The 22,088-nt window shown below is 42.2% G+C and overlaps 1 protein-coding gene across 7 annotated transcripts in view; it reads left to right on the forward strand.

The window, feature by feature from the left end:
• The window catches only part of CCDC85A (coiled-coil domain containing 85A), a 195,934-nt gene that overhangs the window by 25,720 nt on the left and 148,126 nt on the right, over positions 1–22,088 (forward strand). Inside the window, exon 3 of one of the 7 annotated variants that reach the window (XM_074949494.1) lies at positions 702–782. The exons of the other annotated variants lie outside the window; for them this stretch is intronic. Coding sequence (XP_074805595.1) covers positions 702–739 — 38 coding nt within the window. The 3' untranslated portion in view covers positions 740–782. Of the gene's footprint in view, positions 1–701; positions 783–22,088 lie in introns of those variants that run through there. 7 annotated transcript variants of the gene reach the window in all.

Here is a 22,088-nt window from a genome sequence, read left to right on the forward strand (position 1 = left end):
CTAACATCTGTAGTGCTTTTTGAAACATTCCTGGAGTGATTTGCTACCAAGTTACTCACATTTAAATAAACCTTACTTACAGCTGGGGTACTACATTGCTTGGTAACTCACAGCCTGTGTTGGTGTAGGAGTCTCTTTTAGTAGAGACTTTTACAGTGGATGAATCTAAGGATTTAAAAAATGCATCCCATGATTTTTCTTGTCTGAGGTCAGTACTGAAAAGATTGATAGGTTTCAGAACATATTGCCCAGCTATGGATTATGTAGTATTTCACTGGAGTTAGTTAAAGAAAGCCAGTAAAACTAAACCTGTTGAAACAAATGTGGTGGGGCTAAAATTGGAACATTCTAAGCTAGTTCCTGCAATGCTCTTTTCAAAGACATAATTTAACTGTTATTTTAGTACATTGTTTTCATTTTGTTGTGGGACTTTGAACCATTTGGGGAGGGACAGCTCAGTGGTTTGAGCATTGGCCTGCTAAACCCAGGGTTTTGAGTTCAATCCTTAAGGGGGCCATATAGGGATCTGGGGCAAAAAAAATGGGGATTGGTCCTGCTTTGAGCAGGGGGGTGGACTAGATGACCTCCTGAGGTCCCTTCCAACCCTGATATTCTATGATTTTAGGGTTTGCTATATTATTAAATCCATAAAAATAATGAAACATAAAACAAAGCATTCCAACGTTTTTTTTCCTAACCAGATCTCGAACCACCAAGATCAAAGGCTCTGCAGTCTTAACTAAACAGCAGAAGACACCAGAATCAGTGTCTCCTCCAGGTACAGGTGCTTAGTATTCTTTGATTTATTCCTTTTTGGAACTTGATAAGAAATGAGGCCTGATACACTCTGCAATCAATATGCTGAATGCTACATTTCATCTAGTTGCTACTACAGAGCAGGTGTATAGTTTGGAGAGCTAGGTAGACAAAGAGCATCTTGGATATATTCAACCAAACTCTGTTAGCTTTTGGGTATCTGGACTCATATCTCTTTTCACTTCCATATCAAGGTACTAAAATGGAAAATGAAGAGAACTCATCTTTTAGAACCTACTGAAAAATTGTACTCAAGCTAGTAAAGATGAATCATTGGATTAATTGAGAGAATGAAAATGACTGATCAGACTATTTTGGAATCAGAATTATATCACCTCAAGACACCCAATCATCCCGGTTTTGTTGAAAATTAGTTGGATAGTGCCAACTCAATGTGTTGATCACAGTCCTGCTGTTGTATCCAGGGTTACAGATCCAAGGGACAGAGAAAAGATACTTGTGGAAGTCTAACAGCAAAAAAGAGTTTCTGCATAAAGGGAGCTGCGTTATCCTCTTTCTTGACATTTCTGAAAACATTCAATTTAAACAGAGGGTTTTTTTTTAATACACACGTAAACATTTATCAACAGCCACTTGGAAATGCATACTGTAGATTGTGAAACTAGGAGTCTGTTTCCAGGACAACACATTTTTATTCTGGTACTCTGTCATCTGAAGGTTTTTTATTTTAAAGCCAGCAAACTCAGTTGCTGGAAGGATTCTGATATCCATTTGGACAAGAGGATAGTTTGAGTGACTGCATAATATCCAATATGAAATCACTATTTTTTGCTTCGAGAACAAAATATTGGTTTGAATGTACTAATGTGCAAGAGCTCTCTGTTTTATTAATGTGGCAAATCTCAGCTTTGTATGTTTCTTATTTAGTATGGTTACATTTGGAAGAGATGTATTTGTCACAAGGTTGCTGTTAGATATCAGTCTTATCACTTCCTTGCTATAAGATTTCAGATATCTGCATAATGGAAAAATAGGATGAAATAGGTGAAATTTGCCCCCAAATTTAATATTTTGAATAACATGCTTTTACAAACCCTCAAATCATTTAACATTTCAGTGAATTTACATGAAATTCCAGTAGAAATACATTTAATCTGCCCTGTTCCCCAGAAATTCTCTGCCTTGTTTGCAACCCCAAAATGCATAGTACTAATGAATGAGAACTTGAAATTGACTGGAAGGAGACTACATTCCAGAGTGAAACTGAGTGTATTTTAATTGTCCTGAATGAGAGAAATACAAAGAGTTAAAACAAACAGCACTAATAGTGAGAAATGTTGTGTCTCAGAGAATGAGGAGCTCCCTAAATCAAAGCACTGAGACTCATCCAGTATTTCTTCTTTCCCTCTCATGGTGCTCTAACCAGTCTCCCCATTACTGTCATCATAATTGGGAGGGGCGTTCCTGATGTGAAGCTGCTAGATAGACAGACAGCAGACAGATAACAGTCTCTTCATTTGTCTCTTTTGATCTCGCAGTGCTTTTTGCACTGTGACAGGCTGGTAGAGGAATGGAGAGACAGCATAAGTGAGGAAAGAGGCAGGTGGCACACAGGCCAGCCTCTTAGGGAGGGCAGCAGCAGGCCAAAATCAGGAGATGGTTTGAATAAGTCAGGAACACAGGACTTTGTGGCCAACTCTGGGAACTTTACAGGTGTAGACAGTTTTACCTGTGGTTATCAAAGCTGCTTTTGTTAGTTGCCTTCAGGAAAGGGTTTCCCAGGTTGGCCAGAGCAGAACAGGAACGTTTGGCCACGACTCTTCTTAAGGTTCTTCCTCAGTTCATGATGAAGCTTCCCTTGCAGCAGGATGTCTGGATATGTCCTGAGTATCTGTTGTGCAATTCCTCCAATGTCATTATCATGAGCGGTTTCAGAGTAACAGCCGTGTTAGTCTGTATTCGCAAAAAGAAAAGGAGTACTTGTGGCACCTTAGAGACTAACCAATTTATTTGAGCATAAGCTTTCGTGAGCTACAGCTCACTTCATCATGAGCCTGATTCCCGTGCATGACAATGAAGCCAGGCAGTCAGAAGGCTGATTCTTATTTAGACTGCGCTGGCAGTGTAAAGGAGCTTCAGTGTAAATGAGAATAAGGCCCAGCGAGTCTGCTTTAAAGGAAGGGGTTATGTAGGTTTGGTGAATAAAAGATGGTATTTCTCCCATCAATCTCCCTGTCACAGTGGCAGCTATTGGGCTCAATTCACCCTCACTGGTATAGGGAAAAGTTACGTGCTCCTGCCTGTGCCAGCATGGACAGCTGTGCCCCAGAGGGATTCACTTTGGAGGAAGGTTTCCTCTGGAGGAAGGAAGCTTTAAATTAAATTGGGGGCGGGGTGCAGAGGAGCCCACTGGCAAAGGCTCCAGCGTGGTGGATCAGTGTGCTGGATCAGTGCCCCAACCATGATCTGTGCAGCCCATTTTGGGAACATGCTAGCCAACTGCAGAACTCACTGTGGACTTTCAACCACCCTGGATTATTCTGGCTAACCCAGAGCTGAGTCTAGCTATTGGATTAACAGGAATTCTACAGAGCTTCTGGGAGACTGCAGCTGCCTAGGTTAATTTCAGCTGGATTGAGCATTTAGTACTGTAAGTAGTGATGTCATCTAATCCTGCACTGTGAGCCGAAATTCTGTTAAAATATTGGTGTGATGGTCTGTCTGTTTCCTGTAAGAGAGATTGCTGAGGGCAATATCGGTTTATATTACAGGTTTTGCCATAGTTTCTGTTTCCATCTGTTCAATAGTAGATGCAAGGAAGTCAATTGTCCTTGATAGTTATTTCGATAATGCTTGGCATTTTACTGTGTGCTGTTATTTTGCACAGGCTTGTTAGGGGCTGCTCTTTCAAGGTGCTGTGTACTTCCTAGGAGCTCCTTGAGTGCCTCAGCTCTCTGAAAGATCAGGGCACTGCACACCAGTCAGGAAGCATGTCTTACCTGGAAGGATGGGGCCATTATAGCAGTTCAGCTCCTGTATCTTCTGTTTGTTCAGTTATCCTTGTTTTTGTAAAGCCATCTTTTTTTTTAAAATATTGTGCAGAAAACTGAAAAAAAAATCTAGAAGATTAAGCAGCTACTGAAATAAACACACAATGTTGTATCATCCCCAGGGTAATGTCTACAGTGTGTTTAAGCAGAACAGCTGGCAAAAGAAGGAACTGGAAATCCCTAATATACTGGTCATCAGACTAATCTCATTAATGAATTTTCTGGCAATCAGCAATTGTAGTAAGTCTGCCCCCTCCAGCCCCAGTACACATCCCCTGACCTGAAATTTGCTGCTCTGATTCTAATTGTATAAACTGACTGCTGCATTCCTCAGAGACCCGTTGAACTGCTGACAGGCTCAAGTGAACATTGTGGTCTTCTGGATGGAAACAGTTGCAGTGGCCTGGGTGATTGGGGCACTGTATCTTTGATTGTTTTTTACACCTGTGGCTTGGATGCTGTGAAGAGCCATCAGAAAATCCTCTCCTCTTTTACACCTTTCAGTTGCAGGCCGCAGTCCGCAAAGACTTGACATAGACATAACCTGAAGGTGCATATGTGTTTCAGGACCCCCTCTGTGCCTGAATGAAAGAAGATTACAGTGTCACCTAGGGAGCCTTGGCTTCTAAACTCCAGCTGGAGAAACTCACACTTTCAACTCTGGAGGTCCCTTGTTAAGTCCCCAAGAAGGTGGCCATCATGCCGGGATTGCACAACTTTGGTTTGTGAGTGTTGATTTCAGTAGGACTGCTTGCATGCATATCGTTATGTATAGGCGTAAGTCTTTGCAAGGTTGAAGCTTGATGTTTTGATAGAGCTGCTGGTGAACTGATAAATCGAATTTAGCCAGCTTCTCAGATATAGCCCTTTTCATCAGTTGATTTCAAAGCGCTTTACAAAGGAGTTCAGTATTATTATCCGTGTTATACAGATGGGGAATCTGAGAGAGGAAGTGACTTGCCCAAGGCACCCAGCAGCAAAGCTAGGCATGGAACCCAGATATCCTGAGTCCCAGGCCAGTGCGCTGTCCACTAGGCAACACTATCTCCTATTAGGTCTTTTAAAGATAATATCTTAGGGGAAATAAAGCTTTACTATCATGCATAGAAAACCTAATTTTTAATCATTATCATGATATCAACATTATCAGTGTGTTTCCTTTTAAAATTAGCTTCTTAGGGAGATCTCTTTTTTTGCTAGGCCAAAGGGAAACTAAGCTACTTTTTAATTTTTGATGCAGAAAACCCATTAATAGATGACAATGTGCTTGTAATGAGATTGTCTTAAAGATCCTTGCTCACAAGTAAAAAATGCAATTTAAGGTCCTCTCTCCCTCCAAAATCTTAATAAACAAAGGATTGACGCTTTAAGTAAAAATTGATTACATGCTATGATCACGTTTGCAAAGGCAGCTTTAATTTCTAATCTTGTTTCTTGTGACCTGTTTTTCATGTTGCAGTGTAGTGCAACAACCTTAGTCTTTGTACTACTATTATAGACAACTTCTGGCTAAGAAAGTTGTTTATATTAATCAGTGGTGCAGTCAGCTGTTAGCCAGAGATTGCTAACCTGAGGAGAAACAAAAGAGCACAAATCTTTGTGATCAGAATTCAAAATTCTTTGTTCAATCATGATTGGTGGACTTAAAAAAACCCTGACTTAGTATAAGACTGTGTGACAGGATGGTCAGCCTGACCACTGATTTCAGTCAGTACCTTGATATCATTGCAGACATGCTGGTGGGTGGGAGGAAGTGGTGCATAGCAGATTTAATCCTCTCTGATGGGTGTCCAAGACTATGTCTCCCTTGCCCTGTAGTTTGGACTATGGGGATGTGAATTGCAGAGCGCACCAAAGTGCAGTACTGTAACTCTCCCATGTGTCCGCCTTGGATGCGAAGGAAAAGGTACCTACTTTGTGTTAATGTAGTACTGTTCAAAGAGGAATACATTAACACAGGGGCGGGCAAACCTTTTGGCCTGAGGGCCACATCGGGTTTCTGAAATTGTATGTAGGGCCGGTTAGGGGAGGCTGTGCCTCCCCAAACAGTCAGGGATGGCCTGGCCCCTGCCCCCTATCTGACCCCCCCCCTGCTTCTCGCCCCCTGACTGCCCCCCCGGGACTCCTGCCCCATCCAACCCCCCTGTTCCCTGTCCCCTGACTGCCCCTGACCCTCTCCCTGACTGCCCCTGACCCTCTCCCTGACTGCCCCCCACTGCCCCATCCAACCCCTCCTCTCATTCCTGACTGTCCCCCTGGAACCCCTGCCCCCATTCAATTCCCCTATTCCCTGCCCTCTGACCGCTCTGCCCCCTATCCACACCCCCACCCCGAACTCCCCTGCCCTCTATCCAATCCCCCCTGCTTCCTGCCCCCTTACCACGCTGCCTGGAGCACCAGGCCAGGCAGCTGTGCCACCTGGGTGGAGCCAGCCACGCCACTGGGTCAGGCCGCGGCTCTGCAGCTGCGCTGCCCGGCAAGAGCTCGCAGCCCTGCTGCCTAGAGCATTGCGCCAGCGGCGCAGTGAGCTGAGGCTGCGCGGGAGGGGGAACAGCAGGGGAGGGGCCGGGGGCTAGCCTTCTGGGCCAGGAGCTCAGGGGCCGGGCAGGATGGTCCCGCAGGCCGGATATGGCCTGCGGGCTGTAGTTTGCCCACCTCTGCATTAACATGAAGTTGGGTACCTTTTTGTTCGCGCCTTCAGCATCTACACGGGGAAGTTACAGCACGGCACTTGGGTGCATGCTATAATTCATACCCCCCCATAGTCTAAACTGTGGGGCAGTGTGACTTGGCAGATGTGGAGGATGGAACCCTGGTGAACTAGCCTCTTCCAAGCTGGCGGGGGTTAGTGTGCTTTGCATATTAGGCACATTATTTCAGGCAGGTAGGTTGCTGCTTCTGATGTTCTTGCGTGTACTAGCTTGGTGGACCGGTTAGTTGAAACTTGTATGAAGCAGTGACCATACATTTGAAAGAAGCTCTGGGGGAGAGAACCTACAGTCCATTTTGTATAGAATGACTATGTGAATTGTAGTGCAAATGTTAATTTCAACAAGCACTTACAATGGGCACCATTTGCAGTTAAGATTGAGATTTTCATAGCCGCCTTAGGAATTTGGACACCCAGTTATGACATGGGTATCCAATCCCTTAGGTGGCTTTGCAAATCTTAGCCTAAACATTTTTCACTCTGTAGTGATTGGTACTATAGCACCTCCTGTTATATGTACAGAAAGATACCACAATTACTGCAGGTTCTGGTGGTGTTTAATGTTGAGTTTTTAATGGGATTTTTTATTATAAAGCCTGTTTGAGTGCAATTCAATCTCTCTAAATCATCCATAGATTAAATCTCAGATGAGGTTCCATTACTATTTTAATCCTACATAAAAACTAGTGCAAACATCAGGTTATGTGTCCTGAGCATGATTTGCCAACATTTTTGATGGTCTTTTAATTATCTATTTCTTAATTAGATTGGTCTGATTCTTGGCTCCTTAAAATATGCACATATTTCAAGGATCACAGGGCAGTAGTTTTTCAGAAAGACTTCATTACGTTTTGTTTTACAGTCAGTATTTCTTGCAAGCTGAAGTGTAGGAACATATGGTGTCACTTATGATGTAACACTCTTTATAAAGGTCTTTGCTGTAAAACATTCTGCAGAGACATATAATTTTCTCCTGTGAAAATATTCCTAATGTATTTAGCCAATTTTATAATAATAGTTTGGGTTTAAAGCATGTGTGCCACTAAAAACCTTTTACTGGGTATAGGTCAAATAATTAAATTGTTGCCCCAATTTAAGATAAGATGAGCAATAAGTGGTTAGAAATTTCAAGTGCCTAATCAAAAAATAAGTAGTTTAATACAGACAGTGAAAATAGCACAAGAAATCAATTATTTTTAGCAAAACACACACAAGAAATTCTCTAAGAGTTAAACTGTCAAGGCTCATATCTCATCATTTTACTTTTAAGATAAATGCATTTGATATGGAAATCACTGAGAGACAACAACCATGGGACCCCCTGATGTCATTTATTAGAGAAGAACCACATTATAAGAGATTCCTTCTTGGTTTGTGTTCAGTCTAGTTTTAAATATCCCAAGTGATAGTGCTTCTGCGCTGCATGAGCATGTTCAGCTTGAGTTGTCGGTGAGCCATCCAGGTTGAAACCCCGGAGAAAGAAATTTAAATATACAGGACTGGACAGGGAGAGACTGGTCAGGCATGGAGAAACAGATTTGAAATCCATCAGAATAAAGATGATAGTTAAATTTGTGTGAATGGATGAGGTTGGCCAAGGCCAGCCAACAGAATGGACAAGGACAAAGCCCTGTAGGTCCTTTGCAGAGGGAGTGAGAGAGAAATCACCAAAGGAAACACTGAAATGGCAAAGGGAAGGGGGTGGAGGCAATGAAAGCCCAGGGGGGACAGAATGTCCTGGAGAAGGGGGTGATCAGCCATGCCAAAAGCTGTGGGAAGGTTGAGGCTGGAGTACAGGTGGGAACTTTGTCTGAGGGGTAGGGCAGAAAGAGGGAACAGCAGGAATCTCACAGTGGTGGAGAGGGGAAATTGAGTGATATCAGGAAAGTTTCCTGTTGATAGAGAAAGGGGATCGATTTGGAGATACGGTAGTTCAGAGTGGAGGTGTAAAGAGACTTCGTGATTGCCATGCTTCTTATGAAGATTTCTAGGATGGACACTGCCTGGTGTTTTAAAAATTTAAAGCTGTACATCGTAAAGGAAATGGCATTAAGTGCTTTCCTCTGATTGAGCAGCTCCAGTACTTGATGAGATATTATTTTGCTTCTTAATAATGTGATAGGATGGTTTGTATAGAAAGTCTAGCACAGCTAAAAAGTAGGTGGGATTATATCAGTTTCTCTCGAAAATGCTGACAGACAATGCTCCTGTAGCTTCTGAGGTTTGAATTGTTAGTGAATACAGACTTGAGCCTAGTTCATTCCCTATATGCAGGATGGAGTTTGTTTGGAACTAGCCACCAGCTATATTGTTCATTTCAGGCGTGGATTTTTTGGGTTTTTTTGAAGGGAGGATTTCAATTATTGATGTTTTGGTCATGTACAATAAGAAATTACAGTTATACTGTTGTGATGCATATTGTTACATATTTAACTATGGAATTAAGTGTTAAGCAATATATTGTATGTTGACCATATATTGTTATATAATTAACTTTTCCCTTTTTTTCTAAAGTTATTAAAATACAACCTTAACATGGTGTGTGTTTGTGCTTGTATAATAACAAAACAAACTTCATATTAATGTAGGCATAGATCTTAATGCAGTATGTGTAAATCTGGAGACTATGGCATTTTCCCAACACACTTCATTTTGTTATTGTACAAGCAGAGCTGAATGCTCTTTCTCTCTCTCATTGTAACCTGTCTATCTACAGTGCAGATACAGTACTTGTTTTTAACAGGGCTACTGCAGGCACTCCCTGTTCAGAGGTATCTTGCATTTGCCTAGGGCCGTTGAAAACCATTATTCCTTTTGGAACCATTTAGAAATGTTACATTGTGTTACTTACTGGCTTTTGCCCCATCTCACAATGATAATGAAAAATAATGAGTGTAATAGAACTAAAGAACTGTACTTTATTAAAAACATTGCAATAATTGAAAGCATTAAAATAGTAAAACTATCTTTGAAAAAGTAAAACTAGTCAAAGGGATCTAGAAAAAACAAAATTGGACAAATTGGAGGATTGGGCCAAAAGAAATCTGATGAGGTTCAATAAGGATAAGTGCGGGGTCCTACACTTAGGATGGAAGAATCCAATGCACCGCTACAGACTAGGGACCGAATGGCTAGGCAGCAGTTCTGCGGAAAAGGACCTAGGGGTGACAGTGGACGAGAAGCTGGATATGAGTCAGCAGTGTGCCCTTGTTGCCAAGAAGGCCAATGGCATTTTGGGATGTATAAGTAGGGGCATAGCGAGCAGATCGAGGGACGTGATCGTTCCCCTCTATTCGACACTGGTGAGGCCTCATCTGGAGTACTGTGTCCAGTTTTGGGCCCCACACTACAAGAAGGATGTGGATAAATTGGAGAGAGTCCAGCGAAGGGCAACAAAAATGATTAGGGGTCTAGAGCACATGACTTATGAGGAGAGGCTGAGGGAGCTGGGATTGTTTAGTCTGCAGAAGAGAAGAATGAGGGGGGATTTGATAGCTGCTTTCAACTACCTGAAAGGGGGTTCCAAAGAGGATGGCTCTAGACTGTTCTCAATGGTAGCAGATGACAGAACGAGGAGTAATGGTCTCAAGTTGCAATGGGGGAGGTTTAGATTGGATATTAGGAAAAATTTTTTCACTAAGAGGGTGGTGAAACACTGGAATGCGTTACCTAGGGAGGTGGTAGAATCTCCTTCCTTAGAAGTTTTTAAGGTCAGGCTTGACAAAGCCCTGGCTGGGATGATTTAACTGGGAATTGGTCCTGCTTTGAGCAGGGGGTTGGACTAGATGACCTTCTGGGGTCCCTTCCAACCCTGATATTCTATGATTCTATGATTCTATGAAAAGACAAAAATGGGTAGAAGGACAGAGAGGCATAAATATAGGGCCCACAATTCTTATAGTAACAAATAAATCTTCATAGCAAAAAGTTTTAAGGTGTTTTATAAAAGTCAGGGAGAGCTTGATGGAAATGGATTTTAGGGAGAAGCAATTCTCATGTTTTAGACCCATCTTAAGAAGCAGAGGTGGGGAACGTAAATGATGGATAGTGCCTGACCGCAGAGATCCACCAAGCTGAGGCTGAAGGATGAGATATCTCCTATAACTGACTTCGACACCATTAAAAATCAAGGGTGCTATCTTAAAATCAATCCACTGCAGCAGGCAGCTGATGAGAAGCACACAGGGTGGTGGCTCTTCCATGGAAACAGTAGCTCCAGCCAGAGGGCATATGTGCTGGCCTCCTTGCATTCTGAACAAGCTGCCAGCACTGGAGAAGCCCTGCTAAGTGAGGATTACCAGTATTTGAGGAATGTGGTCCCGAGGACATGTGTTGCGATTGTGAGGTCCTCACAGGATAAAGAGGGATGTAGCAGTTCAACTGTAAAAGCTCCGTTGCCGAATCACATCCAACCCAGGGTGGCTTGCCACAGAAAGGGGTAATCTAATGTGACACGATGCTTGAACTGACTTACCGCCTCGATAAATAGGAATATAAAGGAGAGCGGAGCCTCCTCAACACTGCACTCCTGGCCCTGCCTTGTTCCACAGTCTTTCATAAAGCCACCTAGAAATAGGTGTCTAGTATTTAAAGAGGAGTTAGAAGCCGTGTTGACCGCTAGCAGTTGGGAATTCCAAACTATGGGCTGTTTTCTGCTCTAGGAGTGCAGGAAGTGGCATGGAGAGACCCAGCTAGGTTCTTTCTTAGGGGCTTCTAGCCAGCACACACTGCTTTACCACCTTTATGGACATTCCCTGTTGGCCAGTGTAGCGGGAGGTTACAACAAGAGCCCCCTCTCCATGCCCCTTACCTCTCCCTGACCCCTGGTACCTGTGGGAGTGCTAGGAAAGAGGAGGTCCTACTCTCCCATTAGAACTCTGACCACCTCCTGTGCAGGGGTATGGAGAGGGGGCTCTTGTTGCCCCCTTTACTCCTATGTAGGAGCTGGTCAATGTCTGTTGTTATATTAGTAGCCCTAGCAGAGGAGTAGCCTAAAGCTGAAAAAGCTTACAGGAATTGAAGACTCAGAGGCTGATCGAGTGAATTAAGGAGTGACTTGCTCCAGAAAATTCCATCCAGGTGATCAGTTACTCTTTTGTTCCATTGGAACTATCAATTCCAGCATCATTAGGAAAGGACACAGTGGGGCGCTAGCATTTTGGAGCACAGTTATACCTAGGATTACCACCTGACTGTTATTTGACCGGCTTGGCTGCTTTTCTATGGATTTGCCAGTTGCCAGAAAAATAATTCAATCTGCTGGGTTATTTATGTGAGTCTAAAGATTTGCATTATTATCACAATGCACTGGGATATCTAATATTAAAAGTTTCTGTGTCCAGGTAAAGATGCTGCAGTGTTCCCATGTCTGCAGTAAGAAAATGATGTTATCAATCTTATCGATATGTGTGTTCTCTCTGGATTCTATACATGGCTGTTGAAGGAGGAGGGAGGTTGCGGTGTTGCCTTTTTTTGCATTTCAAAGGTGGTAACCCAAGTTATACCCCACCAAGTGACTCATTCCTTTAGACCCCCAAGTGACATAGATCAGTTTTTTTACATGTAAAAAATTGGATTTTCTAACTGCTAGCCCTGTGAACTCAGCATGGAGTATCCCAGTGTCAGACTTGGTTCTTTCTGGCTTGCACATCACAAGTAATAAAAATTTGCCAACTGGAACCTGATTAACAATTCTGATGATAATGTGCAAGTCAGAAAAGAATTAGCTTATTCTCCCCTAGCAGTATGGGCTCTGCAGTATGAATAGCAAAGAGTAGTTAAAAACTGTTGTGTTTCTAGGAACTTAGTATGGCCTTCATCACTGCAGAATCTGAGCACCTTGCAAACAGTGATGAATATATCCTGACAATACACCTGTGAGAAGTAGAGAAGCAGTGTTATCCCCAAGATTTGGTATGTCTGCACGGGAGAGAGAGAAAGAGAGAGAGAGAGAGAGTATGTGTGTGTGTGTGTTATAAGGGGTAATTTCCCAATGCCCAGGTAGCACTATCTGTTTCAGAGACATCATTCTTCCATTGTGAAGCTCAGGCATGTGCCTTCTCCCTATTCCTTTCTCAAAGGAGGCATAATTGGGCCCTGAGTATCAGTAGAATTGTCTTCTAGCTCAGAAAAAAACTAAGAAGAAATAAACTACACATTTCCTATTTAAAAATAGATCTGATCTGTTAAAGAAAAGCTAAATGAACAGAACAGTGAGTGTTAAATTCGCTCTTAAATAGTGAATCACTTAGGGCCAAATCCTACTTGTTTTACTAGTCAAAGTATGCCCATTACAGCAGCTGATACTCTACTCATATGAATAAAGTGTGCAGATTGTACTTTTCAGCATGCTGGTTCTTTGATTAAAATATATTAATTTTACTTTAAAATCTTCACTATAAATGTAAGATGCTATGTAGTTTCAGAAACTTTTAGCAGCTGCCTATTGAACTATTATACATAATTAACAGCTCATTCATCATAGATGATTCAGATTACTTGCCTGTCTTTAGTATCAGTTTGACCTTTAAAGTATTCTTCTGCAGTTGGATTGTAATTTAAAAACAACACATAAAAGTCTATTAATCAGTCTCTTTCGGACATTTCCATGTTCCCTATATATTATTCAAATAGCTTTGGTTTGTTTGTGAGAATATCAATAGTATTTTTTAACAGTGACTTATTTTGCAGTGGATGTGACAAGAAATTTTGTTTTTGATCTCTAACAGCCTTAAAAGGTCAGCAAATATATTAACTAGTTGTTTATTCTGAAATGTACAAAATATCTCATTTGAAGAAAACTGTAGACTAGCAGTACATTAATCAATGTGCTGTGAAAGGAAATATTAAATTGAAAATGTTATCAAGAATGAAGATCTTGGCCTTAGTGGCAAAAGTTTGTGTTAGTCACTCATTTTTCTCCCCAAAGGTAGATAATCGGGAATACTTCAGCATATTGTTAAACTATTACCCAGCATGAGCAAAAATTAGTAAAAGGACAAAGTCTGTAAAACAGATTAATATTTTTGCCCACCTTAACTTTAATAGGCAATCTCAAGAAATGATGCATATATAAAATTACTCCCCTTGCACAATGATGGGAAAGTGATGATATTGATTAATATGGCTCTCTAGAAACTCTGGAAGGCATCAAGATATGGGGATCTGATTAGCATCACTTGCATTACCGTATTAGGAAATGCTCCAGGGCCTAACACAATAGAAGACTGATGAGAGGGCCTAATGCTCCTCTGCAGCTTTATAGCAGTTACATTATCCAGCAACCTGCTGCAGTTTTTGAGTGTACATACTGATTGAACTGGGCAGACTTAGGCAGACAAGCAAACCAGAAAATGTCTCCCATAATGCACAAAGGCTTAAATGGAAGCACAGATTTGTAATGACAGGGTTGCCAACCCTCCAGGATTGGCCTGGAGTCGCCAGGAATTAAAGATTTATTTTTAATTAAAGATTGTGTCATGTGATGAATTTTCCAGGAATATATCCAACCAAAATTGGCAACCCTATGTAATGCACATTTTTTAATGTGCACTGACCTTTTAGGAATATGCACAATTAATATAAAACTTAACACAGAAAGCTCCTGTTGCTGCTTCCTAGGACCAACAGTTTTCCTCTCTTACCTGAACTGTTTTCTCATTATGTGCAAAATTATAAAAATTAATATTAATATTGTAGTTTTTCTTCCTCTGAGAACAGGAGAACTCATTTATCTAGGATCAGCTAATCTAGTTAGTGAAAGAATTTAGGGCCTGGTCCTGCATTTGTTTATGTAAGTAACTTTATGCATTTGAGGATTCCCATTGAGTCCACAGTCTCTTAGACCAGGGGTCGGCAGCCTTCAGCACGCGTCCCATCAGGGTAATCCACTGGTGGGCTGCCAGACATTTTGTTTACATTGACCGTCTGCAGGCACGGCCCCCCCACAGCTCCCAGTGGCCGCGGTTTGCTGTTTCTGGCCAATAGGAGCTGCAGGAAGCCGCGGGCTGCAGGGACATGCTGGCTGCCACTTCCTGTAGCTCCCATTGGCCAGGAACAGCAAACCGTGGCCACTGGGAGCTGTGGGGGGCCGTGCCTGCGGATGGTCAATGTAAGCCAAATGTCTCGCAGCCTGCCAGCGGATTACTCTGATGGGTCGCATGCCGAAGGTTGCGGACCCCTGTCTTAGACTGTTCTAGAAACAATGTTAACTCCATGACACAACAGAAATACTAATGGGCTGGGCCTTAAACTGCTTATTTTCGGGGAACCTGGTAATGACTCCTGTATTTAGGTTGCCTAATATTTTCCAGTGTAAAGGAAGCTTGGAACCTTTTCTTTGAGAAGGTCTTGCATTCCTACTGATTTCAGCAGGCCTGTTATACTCAGCAGGGAACATCTCCTTGTTCTACAGAATTGCCTTTTCTTTGTCTTATGAAACTCTACTCAGGTTTGCCTGAGTGTTAAAAATCACCATTTCCTTCTCTCTGTTGAGTTGCCAGCCTGCCCAAATCTTTGAACATACCGAAGTCAGACTCATGATGCCGCCAATGCAGCAGTAGCAGCAGCTCCTACTACATGGAGAAGACCAGGGAGCTCTCAGAACAGCAACACATGGGAGAGGAACTCCCCAAACTGTGGGTGTGGGGATGGCAGTAGAGGGGTGGAGGACAGAGTCAGGCTAGACGGGACTTATTCCTGAGTCCTGGCTATTCTCTGGGACCAGCACCAGGATCTAGCAACCAATTGTCACCTCTGGGAAAATAATGTTCTCTTGCTGCCTGCTCATCTGGTCAGTCCTGTAGCTCAAGTGCTGCAGTACTAACGGCTCATGCCTCTAGCCTGATGATGATGTGCAATAGAGGGTTGTTCGAGGTGCACATAATAGAATTTGTTTTACCTTTTTTTTTAAAAAAAAAAAGGAAATCACACAAATACTTACATACACAAACCTACAATAAATAACATTATTTAGATTGAAAACTCAAACACGCAAAAGCTAGGAAAAACTAGAAGTAAGGTACCTTAATTTGGACCCCTGATGCATCTGATACAGTCTTTAATTACATGAGCACATGCTACTTTTTCCACAGGACTCCTGCCTTATTCAGTGCACAGGATAGATGTGCAAGGGAGCAGAATTAAGGTTGAATAGGAATCCATGAATCTGGCTTTTCTTAACTTTCGAAGATAGGTTTAATATAGGTTTTTTCAGTGTGTGATATATTTAATAGTTGAAGGTTTTAGTATTATTAAATAAACAAATTGTAGTGTCTGTGACAGGTTCCAGATAGATAGCCTGAACCGCCCCTTAGAAAAGTTAGTATCTATATTATAGCCACTGCCACCAATGGTAAAAATGGTACTGAGTTACTGGTGTAGTTGAGAGTCAGGTTTTTTAACACTGTGCTATTCTCTGAGTGCCCCTGGCTGTGGGAGCTGCTGGTACTTCTGAGGAAGACCTTATAGAAATCATATGGACCGTCCCGATGTGTAGAAAGAATAGCAAATATGGCAGGAGACCAGCTTGGCTTAACCGTGAAATATTCGGTGAGCTTAAACACAAAAAGGAAGCTTACAAGAATTGGAAACTTGGTCAGATGACTTGGGAGAAGTATAAAAAATATTGATCGAGCATGCAGGGGTATAATCAGGAAGGCCAAACACAGCTGGAGTTGCAGCTAGCAAGGGATGTGAAGGGTAACAAGAAGGGTTTCTACAGGTATGTTAGCAACAAGAAAAAGGTCAGGGAAACTGTGGGACCCCTAATGGGGGAGGAAACCTAGTGACAGATGATGTGCAAAAAGCTGAAGTACTTAATGCTTTTTTTGCCTCGGTCTTCACAGACAAGGTCAGCTCCCACACTGCTGTCCTGGGCAACACAGTATGGGGAAGAGGTGAGCAGCCCTCAGTGGTGAAAGAACAGGTTAAGGACTATTTAGAAAAGCTGGACATGCACAAGTCCATGGGTCCAGATTTGATGTGATTACGGAGCGATTGGACATTATTTTTGAAAACTCGTGGCGATCGGGGGAGGTCCCGGACGATTGGAAATAGGCAAATATAGTGCCCATCTTTTAAAAAGGGAAGAAGCAGAACCCGGGGAACTACAGACTTGTCAGCCTCACCTCAGTCCCTGGAAAAATCAGGGAGCAGGTCCTCAAGGAAACCATTTTGAAGCACTTGGAGGAGATGAAGGTGATAAGGAACAGTCAACATGGATTCACCAAGGGCAAGTCATGCCTGACCAACCTGATTGCCTTCTATGATGAGATAACTGTCTCTGTGCCTATGGGGAAAGAGGTGGACATGATATATCTTGACTTTAGCAAAGCTTTTGATACAGTCTCCAACAGTATTCTGCAAGTTAAAAGAGTATGGATTGGATGAATGGACTATAAGGTGGATAGAAAGCAGGCTAGATTATCGTGCTCAATGGGTAGTGATCAACGGCTCGATGTCTAGTTGGCAGCCGGAATCAAGTGGAATGCCCCAGGGTTCGGTCCTGGGGCTGGTTTTGTTCAACACCTTTATTAATGATCTGGACGATGGGATAGATTGCACCCTCAGCAAGTTTGCAGATGACACTAAGCTGGGGGGAGAGGTAGATATGCTGGAGGGTAGGAATAGGTCCAGAGTGACCTAGACAAATTGGAGGATTGGGCCAAAAGAAATCTGATTAGGTTCAACAAGGACAAGTGCAGAGTCCTGCACTTAGGATGGAAGAATCTCATACACTGCTACAGACTGGGGACCGACTAGCTAAGCAACAGTTTTACAGAAAAGGACCTGGGGATTACAGTGAACGAGAAGCTGGATGTGAGTCAGCAGTGTGCCCTTGTTGCCAAGAAGGCTAACGGCATATTGGGCTGCAGTAGTAAGAGCATTGGCAGCAGATTGAGGGAAGTGATTATTCTCCTCTATTCAGCACTGGTGAGGCCACATCTGGAGTATTCTGTCCAGTTTTGGGCTCCCCATTCCAGAAAGGATGTGGACAAATTGGAGAGAGTCCAGTGGAGGGCAACATAAATTATCAGGGGGTTGGGACACATGCCTTACGAGGAGAGGCTGCGGGAACTGGGCTTGCTCTCTGCAGAAGAGGAGAGTGAGGGGGGATTTGATAGCATCCTTCAACTACCTGAAGGGGGTTCCCAAAGAGGATGGAGCTCAGCTGTTCTCAGTGGTGGCAGATGACAGAACAAGGAGCAATGGAGTCAAGTTGTAGTGGGTGAGGTCTAGGTTGGATATTAGGAAACACTATTTCACTCGGAGGGTCGTGAAACACTGGAATGCGTTACCTAGGGAGGTGGTGGAATCTCCTTCCTTCAAAGTTTTTAAGGGCAGGCTTGAGAAAGCCCTGGCTGGGATGATTTAATTGGTGTTGGTCCTGCTTTGAGCAGGGGTTTGGACTAGATGACCTCCTGAGGTCTCTTCCAACCCTAATCTTCTATGATTCTTCTATGATTCTATCTCTGATGGGTGGGAAGGGGATGTTGTCACTTAAGCTACATTAGAGTCATGAGACTTAGATAGCCAGATAACTTTTCACCTAATGAAAACCTCCTTTCCTAACTGAAAAATGACAATATAAGAACATAAGAATGATCACGTTGGGTCAGACCAATGGTCCATCTAGTCCAGTGTCTTGTCTTCTGACAGTGGCCGGTGCCAGATGCTTCTGAGAGAATGAACTGAACAGGGCAATTATTGAGTGATACATCCCCTGTTGTCCAGTCCCAGCTTCTGTCAGTTAGAGGTGTAGGGACAAGCAGAGCATGAGGTTGTGTCCATGACCATCTTGGCTAACAGCCATAGACCTGTCTTCCATTAATCTATCTAATTCTTTTTTGAGCCTACTTATACTTTTGGCCTTCCCAGTATCCCCTGGCAATGAGTTCCACAGGCTGATAGTGTGTGACGTGGAGAAGTACTTTTTTATGTTTGTTTTAAACCTGCTGCCTATTAATTTCATTTGGTAACCCATGGTTCTTCTGTCATGTGATGGGATAAACACTTCCTTATTCTCTTTCTACAGAGAGTTAATGATTTTATAGAGCTTTGTCATATCACCTTTTAGCTGTCTCTTTTCTAAAGTGAACAGTCCCAGTCTTTTTAATCTCTCCTCATATGGAAGCTGTTCCATTTCACTGATCATTTTTGTTGCCCTTCTCTGTACTTTTTCCAATTCTAATATATTTTTTTATTTTGAGATGGGGTGACCAGAACTGCACACAGTATTCAAGGTGTGGGCGTATCATGGATTTAAATAATGTCATTTTGATATTTGCTGTTTTATTATCTATCCTTTTCCTAATGGTTCATAGAATTGTAGGACTGGAAGGGACCTTGAGAGGTCATCTATTCCAGTCCCCTGCACACATAGCAAGACTAAGTATTATCTAGACCATCCCTGACAGGTGTTTATCTATCCTGCTCTTAAAAATCTCCAATGATGGTGTCAGAGTTTCTTCCCCACTCTGAACTCTGGGCTACAGATGTGGGGACCAGCATGAAAGACCCCCTAAGCTTATTCTTACCAGCTTAGGTTAAAACTTCTCCAAGGCACAGATTCCTTTCTTGCCTTGGGATCGCTGGCACCACCAAGTGATTTAACAAACAATCAGGGACAGGACCACTTGGAGTCCTATTCCCCCAAAATATTCCCCGAAGCCTACACCCCCTGTCCTGGGGAAGGCTTGAGCATATATCCTCATCAATTGGTTACAAAGGGACTACAGACCCAAACCCCATGGTCTCAGAACAATGGAAAAATCAGTCAGGTTCTTAAAAAGAAGGATTTTATTTAAAGAGAAAAAGGTAAAAGAATCACCTCTGTAAACTTAGGCTGGTTACAGAGTAGCAGAAAATTCAAAGAGCACAGAGGAACCCCCCTCTAGCCTTAGTTTCAAAGTTACAGCAAGACAGGGATAAACCTCCCTCTAGCAAAGGGAAAAGTCACAAGTTGAGAAAACAAAGATAAACTAATACGCCTTGCCTGGCTGTTACTTACAAGTTTGAAATATGAGAGACTTGTTCAGAAAGATTTGGAGAACATGGATTGATGTCTGGTCCCTCTTAGTCCCAAAGCCACAGAAACAAAGAACCCAAAACAAAACCTCTCCCCCACACCAGATTTGAAAATATCTTTTGTCCCCATTGGTTCCTTTGGTCAGGTGCCAACCAGGTTACTTGAGCTTCTTAACCCCTTACAGGTAAGGAGGAATTTAGGCTACCCCTATGGTTATGACAGATGGATTCCACAACCTCCCTAGGCAATTTATTCCAGTGCTTAACCACCCTGACAGTTAGGAAGTTTTTCCTAATCTACAACCTAAACCTCCCTTGCTGCAATTTAAGCCCATTGCTTCTTGTCCTACTCTCAGGGGTTAAGGAGAACAATTTTACTCCATCCTCCTTGTAACAATCTTTTATGTACTTGAAAACTGTTATCATGTCCCCTCTCAGTCTTCTATTTTCCAGACTAAACAAATCCAATTTTGTCAATCTTCCCTCATCGGTCATATTTTCTAGACCTTTAATAATTTTTGTTGGTCTTCTCTGGACTTTCTCCAATTTGTCCACATCTTTCCTGAAATGTGGCACCCAGAACTGGTCACAATACTCCAGTTGAGGCCTAATCAGTGTGGAGTGGTGTGGAAGAATTACTTCTCGTGTCTTGTTTACAACACTCCTGCTAATACATCCCAGATTGATGGTTGCTTTTTTGGAAACATTGTACTGTTCACTCATATTTAGCTTGTGATCCACTAGGACCCTGAGATCCCTTTCTGCAGTATTCCCTCCTAGGCAGTCATTTCCCATTCTGATTGTTCCTTCCTAAGGGGAGTACTTTGCATTTGTCCTTATTGAATTTCATCCTGTTGACTTCAGACCATTTCTCCAGTTTGTCCAGATCATTTTGAATTTTAATCCTATCTTCCAAAGCACTTGCAACCCCTCTCAGCTTGGTATCGTCCGCAAACTTTATAAGTATACTCTATGCCATTATCTAAATCACTTATGAAGATATCAAACAGACCCAGACCCAGAACTGATCCCTGCATTCCTAACGTTTTGTTAGTTTTATTAACTGCTGCTACACATTGAGTGCATGTTTTCAGAGAACTATCCATGATGATTCCAAGATCTCTTTCTTGAGTAGTAATAGCTCATTTAGGTCCCATCATTTTGTATGTATAGTTGGGATTATGTTTTCCAGTGTGCATTAATTTGCATTTATCCAATATTGAATGTCCTCTGCCATTTTGTTGCCCAGTCACCCAGTTTTGTGAGATCCCTTTTTAACTCTTCCCAGTCAGCTTTCGACTTAACTATCTTGGGTAATTTTCTTATCATCTGGAAACTTTTCCACATCACTGTTTACTTCTTTTTTCCTGATCATTTGTGAATATGTTGAACAGCACTGGTCCCAGGAGAGATCCTTGGGGAACCCCGCTATTTACCCTTCTTCATTCTGAAAACTGATAATTTATTCCGACTCTTTATTTCCTATCTTTTAACCAGTTACTGATTCACCAGAGGACCTTCCCTCTTATCCCATTATTTCTTATTTTGCTTCAGAGCTTTTGGTGAGGGACCTTGTCAAAAGCGTTCTGAGAGTCCAAGTACACTATATCCACTGAATCACCTTTGTCCACATTTGTTGACCCCCTCAGATAATTCAAATAAATTGGTGAGGCATGATTTCCTTTTACAAAAGCCGTATTTACTCTTCCTCAACGTATTGTGTTTATCTATGTGTGTATCTACGCAAAAGAATAAATGGATAGAAATCTGACATCAGGAATCATAACATTCAAAAACCGGTATGAGAACACTTTAACCTCTCTGGCCACTCAGTAAAAGATTTAAGGGTGGCAATTTTGCAACAGAAAAGCTTCAAAAACAGACTCCAAAGAGAAACTGCTGAGCTTGAATTAATATGCAAACTAGATACCATTAACTTGGGGTTGAATAGAGACTGGGAGTGGCTGGGTCATTACACATATTGAATCTATTTCCCTATGTTAAGTATCCTCACACCTTCTTGTCAACTGTCTAAATGGGCCATCTTGATTATCACTACAAAAGTTTTTTTCTCCTGCTGATAATAGCTCATCTTAATTAATTAGCCTCTTACAGTTTGTATGGCAACTTCCACCTTCTCTGTATGTGTATATATATATATCTTCTTACTATATGTTCCATTCTATGCATCCAGTGAAGTGGGCTGTAGCCCACAAAAGCTTATGCTCTATTAAATTTGTTAGTCTCTAAGGTGCCACAAGTACTCCTGTTCTTTTTGCGGATACAGACTAACAAGGCTGCTACTCTGAAACTTTTGATAATTCTGTTCTTTACTATAGTTTCAACCAATTTATCTGGTACTGAAGTTATGTTTACTGGCCTGGAATTGCCTCTTGAGCCTTTTTTAAAAATCAGTGTTACATTAACTATCCCCTAGTCATGTGGTACAGAGTCTGATTTAAGAAATAGGTTACATACTCCAGTTAGTAGGTCTGCAATTTCTAGGGCCTTTCATTTTTGGTTTT

The sequence above is a fragment of the Natator depressus genome, chromosome 3 (genome assembly GCF_965152275.1).
Source record: "Natator depressus isolate rNatDep1 chromosome 3, rNatDep2.hap1, whole genome shotgun sequence".
Taxonomy (NCBI): Eukaryota; Metazoa; Chordata; order Testudines; family Cheloniidae; genus Natator; species Natator depressus.